The 15,997-nt window shown below is 40.1% G+C and overlaps 1 protein-coding gene across 2 annotated transcripts in view; it reads left to right on the top strand.

Annotated features, from left to right (window-relative positions):
* ANKRD55 (ankyrin repeat domain 55) overlaps positions 1–5,037 on the top strand; it is a 100,957-nt gene extending 95,920 nt beyond the window's left edge. Inside the window, exons 9-10 of one of the 2 annotated variants that reach the window (XM_065874730.1) lie at positions 2,118–2,210; positions 4,577–5,037. In XM_065874730.1, coding sequence (XP_065730802.1) covers positions 2,118–2,210; positions 4,577–4,698 — 215 coding nt within the window. In that variant the 3' untranslated portion in view covers positions 4,699–5,037. The remainder of the gene's footprint in view (positions 1–2,117; positions 2,211–4,576) is intronic. The other variant, XM_065874729.1, reaches the window with a different exon arrangement.
* The last annotated feature ends 10,960 nt before the right edge of the window (positions 5,038–15,997 follow it).

Below are 15,997 nucleotides of genomic sequence, written 5' to 3'. Positions count from 1 at the left end.
AGTTTGCAATAGATGAGTGCTGAATTATTATTAATCTTCATTCACTTCTGTTTCCTCATTTAACGATGAAAACGCTTCCTGCCTTTTTATTCTAAGACAGTGGTCCTCAACCCTGTCCCCACAGGCTGGACACTCCCTGAAGGTGCCTACAGCCCAGATAAGAGAACTTTGGACTATGCACATTCTGCCTTGTCCTTCAAAACTGAGCAAAATGCCAGTGTGGAAAAAAGTTTAACTCTCCTCCCACCTCCTCCCAAATCACTGCTGAAGTCCTTCTCTGCCACTTCTCCCATCCTATCAATATTGCTCTGGCCCCTAAGGAGGCAGGATAGTGTGGATTTTAGGTCCAGAGCCTGGGGGACACTTCCCATCATGTGATCTTGCAGACAATTTAGAACTTCTCCAAGCTGCAGTGTCCTCATTTGTAAAATGGGGATGATAATAGTATCTATCTCACAAGGGAAGGTGATTGTTAGGATTAAATGAGATTATGCCTACAGCAGTTAGTCCAGTCCTTGACAATAGTAAGTGCTCAATATGCATTATCCATAATTATCATTATCTCATTTTTGGTTTTGCAAATTTCTGCTCAAGTGTTCATGGATGAATAATCAGGTATGAGCTGATATGGGTTTTATTGTAATTCTACTTAGGAATGTTTTCTTTTAAATAATGGCTTGTGAGGTTATTTAACCTTCAAAGTTCAAAGGAATAAAAATATAATGGCAAAATGTCCACCAAGGAGACTAGAAATTTTGCTTACTATTCATCAAATGACATCAAATGACACTGCTCAGATGACTGCCCCTACAAATCTACCACTGGACTCACTGAAGCAGATGGGAGGTGGATCATGGCTAATGATTTTTTTCCCCTGTTCTAAGGACTGCTTTACCCAAACGGAAGACTTAAACCCTATGAGTGTTGCTGTAGTGATTCTGGTTCCTACTAGACTACTAAACAAAAGATCAAATGAATACAGGCCCCACTGTCCAGGAGATCATGTTAAACATGCCACAGAATAACACTGTAATAATTGCTAATGTTTATTGTTTGCTCTGTAAGCTAAATGCTTTACCTTTGTTCTCCGAATCTTTATGACAGCTGAAAAAGACAGATAAAATTATTTTCAGCATTTTACATGTGAGGAAATTAAGATTTAGAGACAGAACATCACTTGGCCGAGTTGGGAATTAAGCCTAATCCTGTCTGACCCCAGAGCCCAAACTCCTATTTATTATACCATTCGGTCAACTTGTTAAATGAACTTAACTTTTGTGTAGTCCCTTCTATTTTCAGGTGTTTGGAACATCCATCTCTTGTAATCAGTCATGTGCTAATAAATGTTTAATAGGTGGCTCTTCAGAGAAAAATCCGTACTTGCTGATTTCCCTGATGTAAATATTCCCACCATGGCTGACGTCAAGCCACCAAGTATGATGTAAACCAGCTCACAAAATTCCTGAAAATTTAAGAGCTGTTATGCATAGCTCCAGCATAACTCTACTGGTCATCTAAATTAGATCATCCGGATCTCCCAAGTGCTTTCACTCAGCTCCCATCTTCTAGATCAGTGTGTCTCAATCCTGGATTCACAACAGAATCACCTGGGAGCTGACAAAAATCTGGCATCCTATCCCAGCCCCAGAGATACTCATTTATTTGGTGTGGTGTTTAGCCAGAGCAGCATCTTTTTTTAACTCCTCAGATAATTTCTCTGCGCAGACAGGAGTAAGAAACACAGCTCTCGAAGAATATATTCTACTCATCACCCACTCATTCAACCCAGATTGACCAATATGTGATACACTAATACCCTATGTTATTTCTCAAACTTTTAAGTTTTGTAGAGTGCGTGGCCAACTGTGCTTGTTCATAAAATTGTATTTAAATAGTTTACTCAAGAAATGATTTCTGATACCTTTTCCTTTCATGTAAACAGTGACTGGAATGTGACAGAAACAATATGGTAGAGCTATTAGTATTTTGTTGTTGTTGTTGTTAACATCATAAATTTCATGATCTATAACAACCTTTATGATTCTTTTATCCATTGGATTTTATAATTTGCCCTTGGTTGAGTCTCATATGATTGATGCAAATATGTTTGTCCCCAGGACAAAATTTTCAGCATCTCTCCCCAAACAGACCTAAAATCTGGGATCTTCCTTTCACCCGGAACAACCTGGCTCCCCTACCAGACCAAAAATGTAAGTATTTTGAATTTTCCTCGGCTTCCTTTGCAAAGGTTAACACTGTTAACACGTCTAGACAGGACTAAATGTTATTTTGGTTTATTTTCATTTTTTTCAAGAGAGCATCAGGTGCCCAACCCTGTAAATTACAGGAAAATAAAATAGAGACGGTCTTCAAAGCTTCATCCAACATGGTAATGCTTGTTTAAAAAAATACTCCCTCCCTTGAGGAATTTTTGTGTTTGGACTATAAAAACAATAACAGACGTTTATTTTGCTATGTACTATTTAATGTCTTTAATGCTTTAAAAATTCTTCTCTTAAGACTGGCTTCCTGACATTGTTTTCCTTACTATATTGGACAGATAGAAATGTGTCTTACCTCTGCACTCACAGGCTAATGCATTCCTAAGCAGAAAGGAATAATCAAGTAGATGCTGTTCATCAGTTTTACTGTTAGCGTTATTTTATGCAAAACTTCTCACAATATAAACTGTTAATATATTCTATTCACCAAGTGATCAGGTTTGCCTGTGCCTAAGTATTATCTGGGGTGCTTGTTATATAGGGGATTCCTGAGCCCCATGCCTAGAAATTTGGAGATTGTAAATCCTTATATCTGTACTCTGAGGCAGTAGAGATGAGAAAACTGAGTTCAGAGAGGTCACATAACTTGCCCGTTATTTAGGTAGTAAGTAGCAGAGCCAGAAGCAGAATTACAGGATACCGAGTCAGCTGTCACATGAAACAGGTGATACTTATTGGATTTTTTTTTTTTTTTTTGGCTGGGTAGGGTCTTCGTTGCTGTGCTCGGGCTTTTTCTCTGGTTGCGGCGAGCGGGGGCTACTCTTCATTGTGGTGCACAGGCTTCTCATTGCAGTGGCTTCTCTTGTTGCGGAGCATGGGCTCTAGGCACGTGGGCTTCACTAGTCGTGGCACGTGAGCTCAGTAGTTGTGGCTCGCGGGCTCTAGAGCGCAGGCTCAGCAGCTGTGGCGCACGGGCCCAGTTGCTCCGCAGCATGTGGGATCCTCCCAGACCAGGGCTCGAACCCATGTCCCCTGCATTGGCAGGCGGACTCTCAACCACTGCACCACCAGGAAAGCCCCTACTCACTGGATTTTAATTTCCTTCCTTCCTGTTCTTCCTATCCCAACCCACTCTTTTATAACATGTACTCAAGCACTTGTGTGCACATACACACTCTCTCTCTCTCTCTCTCTCTCTCTCTCTCTCTCTCTCTCTCTCTCTCGCTCTCGCTCTCGCTCTCTCTCGCTCTCTCCCCACATCTTCTTAATTGCAGAGGTTAGATGATTTAGAAGCTGCCCTATTTAAGACAAGTTCCTTAACCTTTCTGTACTTCAGTTTCTTCACTTAGCTTATAAGAGTAGTTCAACCTGATAAGACTGTTGAGAGGATTAAATGAGATAATGTACATAAAACCCTTTGCAGCTGTTTGCACAGAGTAAATATCCAATATATTTTTTATGCCCCAGGCTACAGTTCAGATGGGACAAAGCAAGAGTTCTAGAACCCTTTAGGTACAACCCTGTCTTCTTTCAGATAAGGGAAAGGAGAGGTAGAGATTTGTCCAAGGTCACACACAGAGTTAGTAGCACAAACCAAGATCTCTGCCTTGACAGATTATTTCCTTTGCCCTTACTAATTTGTCTAAAGGGAGAGTTTTGGATGGTGTGAATTCAATCATTGAATGAAATTCAAGTCTGACCTTGTCTTTAAGCAGAAACGTAGTCACAAAGACATCTAATTGTCTTTGTAGTCACCAAAACATCTAACACTCATCTAAATGTAGTCACAAAGACATCTAACACTCAGCCTTGAATCCTGGTGTGGCTTGGAGAAGCCAAAGTAATGGGATTTTCTTTGGCAGAACCCAGGGGCTTTTCACAATTAAATTTAAGGAGACGGGAAGATAAAGATCTTTGATAACTGTAGCTCTATGAAAAAGAAGTGGAAAGGTACAGTGCTTTTCCTAAAAGAAACCTGAGAACCTTTTGACTTTTGCATAAAAGCACAGTACAAACGTCTTGGGGCTTATTTAGAGCCTTGTGCTGACCTGGCCATCAAGGGCTACACCACCCTAGGAAAAGAAGGCTCTGCTAGGCACCAACAGCCTGATCATGTTTTGATCAAACTTGGCCCCACCTTGTATTTGTGCATATTTGGCATCCCTGACTACATGCGGTAAGCCTGAATAGATAGATAGATACGGCTTTCTCCTGCAGTTTAGCTCTCCCCAAGAAAAGTTTCTTAGAAGGGCCTCCATTCCTTCAGAAATAACACAGTTCTACTGCCATCATTCCTTGTGAGACTCTGAGAGATGCAAACCTTGAAAGTTTTTCATTCTATTCTTTCCTCCCAGTTCTATCTGGAGAACCTCTATGGACAAACCGAGTGCTTCCTGCTATTCCAAGCCAGCGGGGACACAGCCCACCAGCTGAAGAGAGTGAAAACTCTGCCAGTTCCACCAATGATGAAAATTAATCAGTGACTGTGGGTCACTGATTGTAAAAATGTAGATTATATATATTTTCACCTGTCAAAGGATAAGATCACTTTGTAAGAACAAAGACTAATTTAGTAAATTGCATTCTATAAGCCATTCATGGTTTTACAACTCAAAATCCTTTGTTCCAAATAAGCACTTAGAATCTTTGTGCATATATTGTGAGTTTCCATGACCTCTACATGCCAAAATAAAAAGTCACAACATGTTATCATCAGGGAAACTTAGCTGTGTTTGGTGGCATGTTTGCTGGTTTTTTTGAATGATTTTATGTTTTTAAAAAATGTATGCTTTGCTGAATAAAAAAGAAAGCACATGTTTTTTACATTTATTGCAATTCTACTTTGGACTAACAAAACTTAATTAAAATTAAATTAGTAAATTTCTTTAATCAGTCAGTGTTTATGGCTTTTAAGTGTATAATCATCTGCAAAGTATTTTCTAACATTGTTAACTCCTGGCTAGAGCCCAAATCACTTAACAATGTTTATGTATCTTCTTTGTTATTTGATTATTTCCACCTATTGTCACTTTCAGATATGATTGATTGTTCTGATACTGAGAAGATCATGTGAGTTGGAAAGGTCTACATCCTGCCCTAACAGAATGAAATAGACATTCCTTATACATTCCTCAAATACTCTGCATATTTAATCATTCTTTTTTCTGTTTCAAAATAAAGGTCTCTGCCTACTCAAGACATTCCCATACTTATGGCATAGCAAACTTTGAAAGACTACTACTAACTGCAGATCTCCCTACTAAGATGTTTGTGTATTGTTTGGATTGAAAGTTCAAGGTTTAGCCATATAAGATCATAGTCACTCCATGTTATTTCCAAGCCTGCATGTTATTCAGCAAATATCTCAAGTATAACATTACCATTTTATGTTAGTATTATTTATTTAGGGAGGTCAGACTGTGCCATTAACTAAATAGAGCTCCTCTGAGGCCAAATCACAGTTATTTGGCTTTGCACTTCTAGAAATGTGTACAATACCTAGAACATGCTTAGCCACTCATTCAGCTAATTTTTTTTTTTTAGGAAAGAAGGAAGGGAAGGAAGTAGAGAGATAGGGAGTTGGCAAGGTAGAGAGATGTAAGAAGTGATAATAGAAGAAGTTAGTAGTCCACAGTCTCATTTTGCTAATGATAGTTATCTGAATCGGGGATTATAAAAGGGAAAGCCTATGGATCAACCTCCCAAGCTAGACAGTAGCTAGAGGCAGAGCAAATCCTGGTGCAAATGGAAGAGCTCTCAGGACATAGATTCTGAAGGGTTTCTTTTCTTTTTTCTTTCTTTCTTTCTTCCTTTTTTTTTTTTTTTTTGTGGGCTATTTTTATCTTTGAAGAATCATTCTTTGTAAGTATCAGTTAGGCTGTTCAGCTGTGTCACCTGGCTACTTCTGAATCCATGTCCATCCACAAGTAGATACCTGGCCCTACACTACCTAGACTAGCTGGGATAGCTTAGCCTCTGCTTTAGTAATAAACCCCAAAATCTCATTGGCTAACACAATTTTTTTTCTCATTCACGATACATGTCCTGTTTCCAACTGGCAGAGTTGGCTGATGTAGATTCCATTTCAACTTGTACTTCCTTCATCACCAAAATAGAGAAAATCAGAGGTGAGTCTCATTACTTCCTCTCACATTTTATTTGCCAAATTAAGTCATATGGGCATGCCTAACTTCAAAGGGGATAGAGAAATGCAGTCCTTCCGTTTGTGTCAGGAAAGGGGAGAATTAGAATATTTAAGAATTATTCAAAAGATTACCACACTAACAAAAGCTCAGGCCCTAAGAGATCACTAAGTGTATAGCTAAGAGGTCAAAGCAATAAATCAAAACAAAACGAAACACCCCTGTATAAAACCCACTATTCCCCCAACACTTGCAGTTATATATACGCACACAGAATCTTCTAATGTTGGGCCTTTCCATCCAAGTTGATATAACAATCTTAGCTACGAAAACGTAATGTACTGCCCACTACCACCTCTTTAAATAGAGCAGCTATCCTTTTGTCTCCAGGTAAAGTTGCTTGTTTGGGGTAGAGTCTTCCTCGGCCAATATTTTACTAACCAAATCAGAGGTATTCACCAAGTTGTGCCCAACTTTAAAAAATTATCAAGCAACTTTTTCTTCTAAAATGATATTTTTTGTTGTTCTTTTACCACTTATATTTCCCTTCATTGCTAAGGATCATAAGTTTGCATACATTATTTCATTTGGATCTTTACATCAACCTATATCCCCCAAGTACAGACAAGGAACCAACGCAGAGAGTGGTAAGTAATTTGCCCAATGCAACACAGCTAATGCAAGCATACCTTGGTGATATTGCAGATCCAGCTCCAGACCACCACAATAAAGTGAATATTGCTCTCATTTTTCCTAGTCTGTGGACCACTAGCAGCTGCAAGGTGATTTACCATTCACTGTTAATAAAATTTTTGCTAGGGATTTATTAACAAGACATTTCCTGTTTTTTACATATTAATGTGATAGCTACCTTTGTCCTTCTGGTGACAGCTATGCCAGACAAACATGCTGACTGGAAACTCTTCGGCTTTTGATACAATTTATTCATCGACTTCCCAGATTTGGCCTCTGGAGATGTCCTGGAACTCATTCAGCTGCCCAAAAGACCAAGGCTGGACTAAAACGGAGGTCAGAATGGGAAGGTATTCACTTTGAAGAACAGTAGTTTTGATAGCGACCTACAGTTTGTTGACAGTCTTCATCTACCAGTATTAATATTTCTATCTCAATGTCTGGGAAATATGTGGTTCTGATAGAATTTCCTGATTTTAAAATATCATTTTCCCCTGAAAGCAATAAGAATGTCTAGCTACTGCATGTGAGAGCTGCTATCATGTTCCTTTAATTTAGTTTTTGACTTGAGTGTTGTATTTCATGCTAAGGTTAAATATGTTCCTTCTTAATTACCCCATTTAAGCCCATGGTGGATTCCAACGGGTTGTTTTCAAAAGACCACTTTTAAAATGCCAGGATACACTTGCTTAGAGACATGCCTCAGTACACTCAAAGAGTAGGGGCAAAATCAAAATCAATGGTTATGTTTGTCTTTCTGGGAGGCACTATATTTCTAATCAGTCACTTGGCATGGGTTTCTAAAATCATATTGTGTGTCAAGCTGTGACCTAGTAGAGTTGGAAGGGATAATAAGCTGGAGTCACAGGAGTCTATTTATATCGGCTTAATTCTAGGAAGATGAGAGCCTTAGAGTTAAGTGTTTACCGGAAGAAATTTCTGAAGGGAACTAAGGAAAATGAGGGGAAAAAACTGTACCTTCCAAAAACTCTGGTTTAGCACAGATTACTGGGTTGGTGGGCTCTTCCTACAAATACTAACTGTAGCTCCACTTTGCCTGGATGGCAGATAGTCTGAATAAATAAATCCAGAAAGGAGGCTATGCCAAAGGTATACCACACCTATGAAATTTCTGGAGCAGGAGTACAGTTGTTGGGGAATTATGTATGTGGACCATGGGACTAGAGAGACTTCATTACTAAGCCCTGCTCTGCCATTTGTATTGTATTGAACCAAACACTAACTGTATTTGAAAGTATAACTTATTGAAGCTGCTGAGCTAGATGACAAGAGCAGTTTCTGAAAGTATGGAAGAAAAGAACAATAAACGGAAGGTGAAGCCAGTCAACATTATAGTTTACAGGTAGAAGGAAGCTATGAGAGGAGTTTTTGCAGATCTATATGATGAAACCAAGCGAGCCTTTGAATTCAAGAAAAGCTGAAAATCAAGGCACTGTTCTCACATGTCTAAGTAGTTTACTCTAAGATATCTATCCCAGTGTTCTCCGAACAAATGACTTGGGGCAAGGGGGAAGTGGGGGGCAAGGGGCATGTAATACAAAGAAAAAATGAATTGAAAACATTTAGGGTCTTTTCCCTCCCTTGAATCTCTAGTCCCTGAGAGCTAGCCCATTAAATCTCCATCATAGGGAGTTTAGCAATCACCGTCTTCCCTTTGCCACATCCTGTCTTCACCTATGGATGAAGATGCAAGCTTCCATAAAGCCCTTTGTATGATTCTAATAAAGGCTTATAAAATGAATAAGATTTTGCTTTCATGGATGTGCTGGAGCTAGGTCTTACCTGCTTGCAAGATTTGATTATTGAATCTAATATCCAGGAGTTTTGTGAACATTGGTGGCTTGGCACTGGCCATGGTGGGAACATTTACACCATGAAAACTGGCAAACAGTACAAATCAGTGCTTTCTTTTATTTGAGATCTAGTTTACCAGCACACCAATAGGTGTAACATTTGGGAGGAAAGCTTTCAGGATTAAGAGCACTTAAAAAAATTGTTTTCTGCAAAATGCTTTCTTGTTTCTGTTTGGCTCACGACTTGGGAGAGAGCTTCAGCGTGGTTTAAAAGCTGCCTACTGACTGCAGGGAAAGGCTCAGGCAGAAGCTTTGACACCAGAGGAATGACAAAGGGGCCCCTCCAGAAGAAGGCCACTGGGCTCCAGAGGCTCCTAGTTGTATTTGAGGGTGAGCCTTTCCAAGAGACACTCATCCAGCCCAACCTGAGGGCTGGCCAGCCTGTGAGGTTAGTCAGGTGGTTGCCCACCTTCTTGATGAGTTTCCCCTCCTCATCTAGGAATCGGCTCTCCAGGGAGTCAGAGAGATGGGAGCAGATCCAGAAGGGCCTCGTTCATGTTCTTCTCCAGGACCATGGCAGCTTCCATGGCATCTAGGGTTTTACTCATCTGGGGATGGCTTCTGCACCTCCTGGAAGAGGGTGCGGCTGTGGTGTTGGTTTTGCATCCTCAGGAGACACTTGGAGGCCTCAGCTTTTCCTCAGCCAACTCACAGAAGTGGTCTCTAGAGCCACATAATTGCGGTCAAAATAGATGCCCAGAGAGAGGTAAGTGTAGGAGACCTGCAGATGCAGGTTGACCAGGCCATTGACGGCAGCCTCCAGCTCAGTGGAATAATTCTTACACATCTGAGAACTCATGGTTGATTCACATGCAATAAGAAACTAAGCTCAAAAAACAGCATTGGTTGACCTTGGAGGCAGAGGATGGCTGGCCGGGAAGATGGTTCAGAAGGTTGTGACTGGGAAAGAGGGTGGAGGGTGGTCAGAGGCTGGAACAAGGCACATCCCAAACACTGCTGAAGCAGGAGGCAGGCTGTAGGACTGCACGGTGCACTGCAGTAATATTTTTAAAAGATACCCCTTTGCTAACACTGATTCTGAGAAACAGAACTCATGCCTGTCTCAAGAGTAACCATGACTTGCCTAGATTTTACTATACTAAATTGTAACCTTTCATGAGATATAATTTAATCCAAGGGTTAATGAAACCAGGTCATATATGCATGCATGACTCAACACTGCAATCAGAATGGGATTCCCCTCAGAGTTCACCTTGAGCCAAATCACACCCGAATGTGTACTCTTGGATGAATGCTGTTTCTCCCTGTTGCCTTGTGAGCCTAATTAACAGTTCACAGCTCAATTCAGTCAGTTTTTCTGTTCATATGGCCCAGTCTTTTTTTTTTTTTTTTTTTTTTTTGCGGTATGCGGGCCTCTCACTGCTGCAGCCTATCCCGTTGTGAAGCACAGGCTCCGGACGCGCAGGCTCAGCAGCCATGGCTCACGGGCCCAGCCACTCCTCGGCATGTGGGATCCTCCCAGACCGGGGCACAAACCCGCATCCCCTGCATCGGCAGGCGGACTCTCAACCACTGCGCCACCAGAGAAGCCCAGGCCCAGTCTTAATGTAGGCAGCACTCTCTGTGACTTCACGTCTGATCTTGTTACCACCCCACACCCTGTAACACTCAGGAAATGCATGTGTCCTCCTTAACTGCCCTCCTAGCTAAGCAATAAACGTGAACCCATGGTAAGGGATGAAAGGCAGAAAATGGGTGTGACAGTGCCATTCCTTAGGCCAACTCTCCCAGAGTCAAGGGGATAAACAAGCCTTTATTTATTCATGAGCCAGGCAAAGTATGTATCTTTTGTGCAGGAATGGATAGATATGGATTTGAATTACTCGGCTAGTTGCATAACCAATCCCTATTGGTTGGTAAGGAGAAAGGTTGCTTTAAACCACATGACCCAAGAACTCAGACATCACTCAGATAGGCAGGAAGGCCCCTTAAGTATCCAGTTCTAATGTTGAGATCTGGAAACTATCTCCTTTTCTGGCACCTTCTCTCCATCCTTGCCTTAGCTTGTTGTGGATCAGCAGTCATTCATTCTTTCAACAAACATTCATTGATGCCTGTACTGGGGTAGATGTTGCAGGAAAAAAGAACATATAAAGGATATAACAGGTTTATATGAGGTTAAGTGATAAGGATTTTCCTATATTTCTTAGAGAAAAAAAGTCATTATTTAAGCTATATAGTGTCTCTTTTGGCTCTTTATCCTTTTGTGATTTAAAGCCAGTAAATTATCTTTTAATAAAACAAAATATTAAATCTCAAAATTATCTCTCTACTTTTATTCCTCCACTCTAAGTTGTAGTCCCAGAGTCACTCTCTCAGAGCCTAAAAGTAGATAAATAAAAAGACTCTAGACATGAACAAATTGGAAAAAAAAATTGAAATGATAATCCAGAGTGTCAACATTGTACCTCTTCAAGATCCTGACACTCAAAACCAGAGTCTTTTTGTAGGTGGTACAGGTCAGAGTAGGAGGAAATCTGGACTGGTTCTTATAAAATGGTAACCTTACTGGTTAGGCAAAAAGGAAATCTTAACATATTTGACAAACCTGCCCCAGTATCAAAAGTGTTAGCATCGCTAACTTTTCTTTCTCAAAATGATACTTCATGCTAATTTGACCTCATTTCTTCATCAGTAGACCTATTCAGGAAAGGAGAGCCAACTTCTGAGACTCTGTAGGAAGTGGAGAAGAGGATGGGGGTGGGGCGTGATGAAGCTGATCCGTTCACCAGCCAGTCCCACAGCCAGTCAGGAGTGAAGATTACAGTTTCTCAGGGTGGAGGGGCAGGAGGAACATGATCCAGCAATTTTCCTTTATGGGAATGTCACTAGCAGAAAGTGAGAGGCACTGATGGTACTCCTAAGGCACAGCATTTTAATGGATTATCCATTACTTTCTCTCTCCTCACTCATACCTTTTAACACAACTGCTCACAAGAAGCAAAACAAACTGATTTCTGTGTTCTCATTTCTCTTAACCATTTTCCCATCCTGTGGCTGTGCTCTTGAACTCTGGAAGGGAGAGAAGGAAGGAAAGACACCTGGATCTTTCAACTTTCAAAGCAGTTCCCAGTGATAGAGAATTGGCTACGTGTAGCCCAGACCGAAATATGTGCACACACAGACATGGAGCATCAGGTAAAAATAATCCACCTCTTGCTATGTTTTCAGTGAAATGCTGGTTCTTATAAAAAACTTAAAACATAAAGAAGCTTCTCAAGTGTGTTTTATCTTTAACATTTGAAAGTTAACTTTACAAACCATAATAATTTAATGGAATGGAATGTTTGGCTCTGATTTTTTGTTGTTGTTGCTTTAAAATTTCACCAACGTGTGGGGAGATAGGGATTGACATATACACACTAGTATATATATAAAATAGATAACTAATAAGAACCTACTGTATAGCACAGGGAACTCTACTCAATACTCTGTAATGACCTATATGCGAATAGAATCTAAAGAAGAATAGATATAGGTATGTGTATAACTGATTCACTTTGCTGTACAGCAGAAACTAACACAACATTGTAAATCAACTGTAGTCTGATAAAAATTAATTTTAAAAAAAGCAGGAAGATGGCGAGCATCAAGATATTTCAAAGAAAAACAAAATGAAACTAATAGGATTGATGTGTTTGATTTATATCAAGAGGACATTTATAATTGTAGAGGAGATTTGGGGGACTTAATCTGTGATAGGTACATGGAAGACAAAGCAACTAAGAAAATGGGACAAGAATTAACTCCAAGAAGGGGTGGGGTATTGTTAGAAGAAGTAGAATGTGATCATGGTCTATGCCTGACTTTGTGAATAATATTTATATTATTATAATGTAACAGTAAATATTGTTTTAACCAACTATTGTTTAATTACCATAAGGTGAGGATAGGAAACTATTGTGCAGAAAAGAGATAAATCCTCATCTTTCAGACTCGGAAGTCAATAGATAAGGTCTAAAATTGAAAATATCAAGAAATAGCAATGTGAGGTTTACATTTAGAAATATCATTAAATATTCATTAAATAGTAATGAAACCGTACAACTCAGGTTGGGACTTGAACGCATGGTCTTTTCATTGAGATCACACACCTGGTCTCAGGACTTAATGAAGCTCAGGTTCTTAATGTCTCGTTACAGAAAGAATTCAGTGAGAGACAAAGTGATAGGTAAGAAATGGATTTATTTAGAGAGGAACACACTCCACAGACACAATGTGGGCCATCTCAGAAGGCGAGAGGCCCTGAAATATGGGGTGGTTAGTTTTTATGAGCTGGGTAATTTCATAGGCTAACCAGTGGGAGCATTATTCCAACTATTTTGGGGAAGGGGTGGGGATTTCCAGGAATTCGGCCACTGCCCATTTTTTGACCTTTTATGGTTGGCCTCAGAACTGTCATGGCGCTGGTGGGGGTGTCATTTTTCATGCTAATATGTTACAATGAGCATAAAATGAGGCTCAAGGTCCACTGGAAGTGGAACCTTCCGCCATCTTGGACCTAGTTGGTTCTAATCAGTTTTTGTCATGTCCTATGGCTATGTCATTCTTTTAAAGGTTGTGCCCTGCCCGCTTCCCTCCTGTTTCAGTAACAGCAAAACCTAAAATAATTGAAAGTGGCTGCCTCTGGGGTGTGAGAGTTCAGTGTGTGTGTGTAAGAGTGTGACATTGGGCTTCATTTGAAGCTTTGAGGTATTATATGACATTTTAAGTTATGTACATGATTAAAACTTTTTCGTATGTTAAGTTCTTCTAAAAGATCTTTTACAAGCTCTGAGGATGGGGAAACCTAGATTTGAATACAGTCCCACACTTAACCAGCTGTGTGAGTGGAGATGGTTGTTACTTAATCTCGCTGCTCTGCTTTCTTCTTGGGCGGAGATAAAAATAGTAGCTACCTCAGGGCATTGTTATGTATGAGATAAAATTAGTTAATGCATGTAAAGCACTTAACAGTGCATGGAACAAAGAGAACAACTAATAAATGCTGGATACTACTATCTTATTCCAGCTGTAGTGCCTTGGGTTCCACTTAGTAAAGCTTTATATTGTATTTCATACAGGTTGGGCAAATTAGCCGTCATTATTTTTCTATTTTTTTGTGTGTGCTAAATTTCATGAGTTTTTTTCTTCTAAATAATTTAAGAATCATTTTATCTTCCCCACAAGAAAAAACATTTTTCACCAATGTGCACATATGAGTAATTGCCTTTTTTAAATTAAACTGAATCTGAAGAATGTGTCTTCTTGACAATTTTTAAAAGAAAATGAATAATATGATGAAGAAGACTGGCCATTTGGACCTAAGACATATGCTTTTATAAAATATGCTAGTCCTTCCAACATTGCTAGTGTCCTTTTTGATGCAAAGAAAAATACTTATTAATAATGACTTTACTCTTTTAATTAAAAATCCATTAAAAGTAGTGGTAGAAAAAAAAAAGTAGTCTTTAATAAATAAATGTTCCCTTGTTCTCATTTACCATTTACCCATTCCTTTCTGCTGCTAACACTTAGTTAAGCAAAAAAGTTGTGAACACCCATTATCTGCACTGTTCCAGGTGAGGGAGCTACAGCTACAAATAAAACAAAACGCCTACTCTCATAAAGCTCATTGTCTATGAGGATACCAACCAAAATTCTCCAGATTGCTTTCATGCAGGTAAAGCAATTACAAAATCTGTTAATTATCTCAGGTTCTATTTTCTGACTTTGTCCTATCAGTATCCCAGCAACTCCATAAAATCTGATTCCCAATTACTGGCATGGCTGCTGCTAATAGCCCAGATTCTGCTGGGTTTCATTTCCTATGAGAATTGATACAATAAAAACAGGGGGAATAGAAAACCAGAGGGGACCACTCCACTTAATTTAGAGCCATTCTTTACATGGGCAATAAAGACAAGGTTTCATTAGGAGGAACTTTTCAGGAGGTGTTTGATGGCAGGCAGGGGACTGGAGGCCAGAGTGGGGCATAAATAAAGAAGACTTTTACAGCTTGAGGGTACATGATGGAGGAGAAAGAAATAAAAATCAGGAACAGAAATAGCCACCCAAACTTGCAGCAAAGAAGAGAACAAAAACGAAAAGGAGAAGCAGTTGGAGGTCAGTAGAGGACCTTGAAAGTGTTAGAAAATGACATTTGTAGTTGAAGTCACAGTAAGAGAAAGGAGAAACACTACAGCTGATGTCCTCTTGCATCCTCTTATCAGGCCTGGTCTAAGTGCTTCCTGTTCATGATGAACATTGAATATTCCTCAGGCATTTACCATGTGCAGCCACTGTTCTAAGTTCAGTACGTACTTACAGGAGTCATCTCGTTTAACCCTCACCACAGCCCTAAAAGGTGAATACCATTATGATGCCCATTTGACAAAGAAGGTCACACAGCTACAAGTGGCAGGGCCAGAATTCCGGTGCAGACAGTCTGGCTAGACTCTAGAACCTGGGGTCACAGTCGCCACACGCACTGCTTTCTGCAGGAGGATCGGTGGGCCGCTGCTGAGACTGCCGTGCGCACCAGGACCATAGCCTCCTCTTCTTCCTGGGCACGTGCTGGACGACCTCTCCCAGCCCCTTGCAGTGGGGTGAGGCCGGGGCTGATCCTGAGCATGAGTGGCTGTGATGTGCCGACTTCCCTAAAACCTCTCATAGGGCCACTCACGCTGGCTCTATTCCTTCGCCAGGAGAAAGATGCAGAAGACCCAGTGGAGAGCTCTGAGGCCCAGAAGACGGTGGAACTACTTGCTGGAAGTGATCTGACTTCAATTGCCAAAGACCCAATTGCACTTTAATGTTTTCAAGAAATAACCTTTCTAGTCTCAAATTACTGAGATTTAGGAGTTGTTTTAACAGTAGTTATTACCTACCCTGATTAATACAATACAATGGCCCAGGTCAGTAGTGATTCTATTAAAAGGTGATTTTATTAGTTTCCTTTAAAGCAAACAGGTAGTCATAAGAGAAAAAAATAGGAGATAATTAAAATACCAATGAGAATAAACTGATGGGCAGTCATTCAATTAATTCAGTCATTTTATTGTAT

The sequence above is a fragment of the Phocoena phocoena genome, chromosome 3, assembly GCF_963924675.1.
Source record: "Phocoena phocoena chromosome 3, mPhoPho1.1, whole genome shotgun sequence".
In the NCBI taxonomy this organism is placed as follows: Eukaryota; Metazoa; Chordata; class Mammalia; order Artiodactyla; family Phocoenidae; genus Phocoena; species Phocoena phocoena.
The sequence above is the reverse complement of the archived record's forward strand: the minus strand, read 5'-3'. Positions and strand labels throughout refer to the sequence as shown.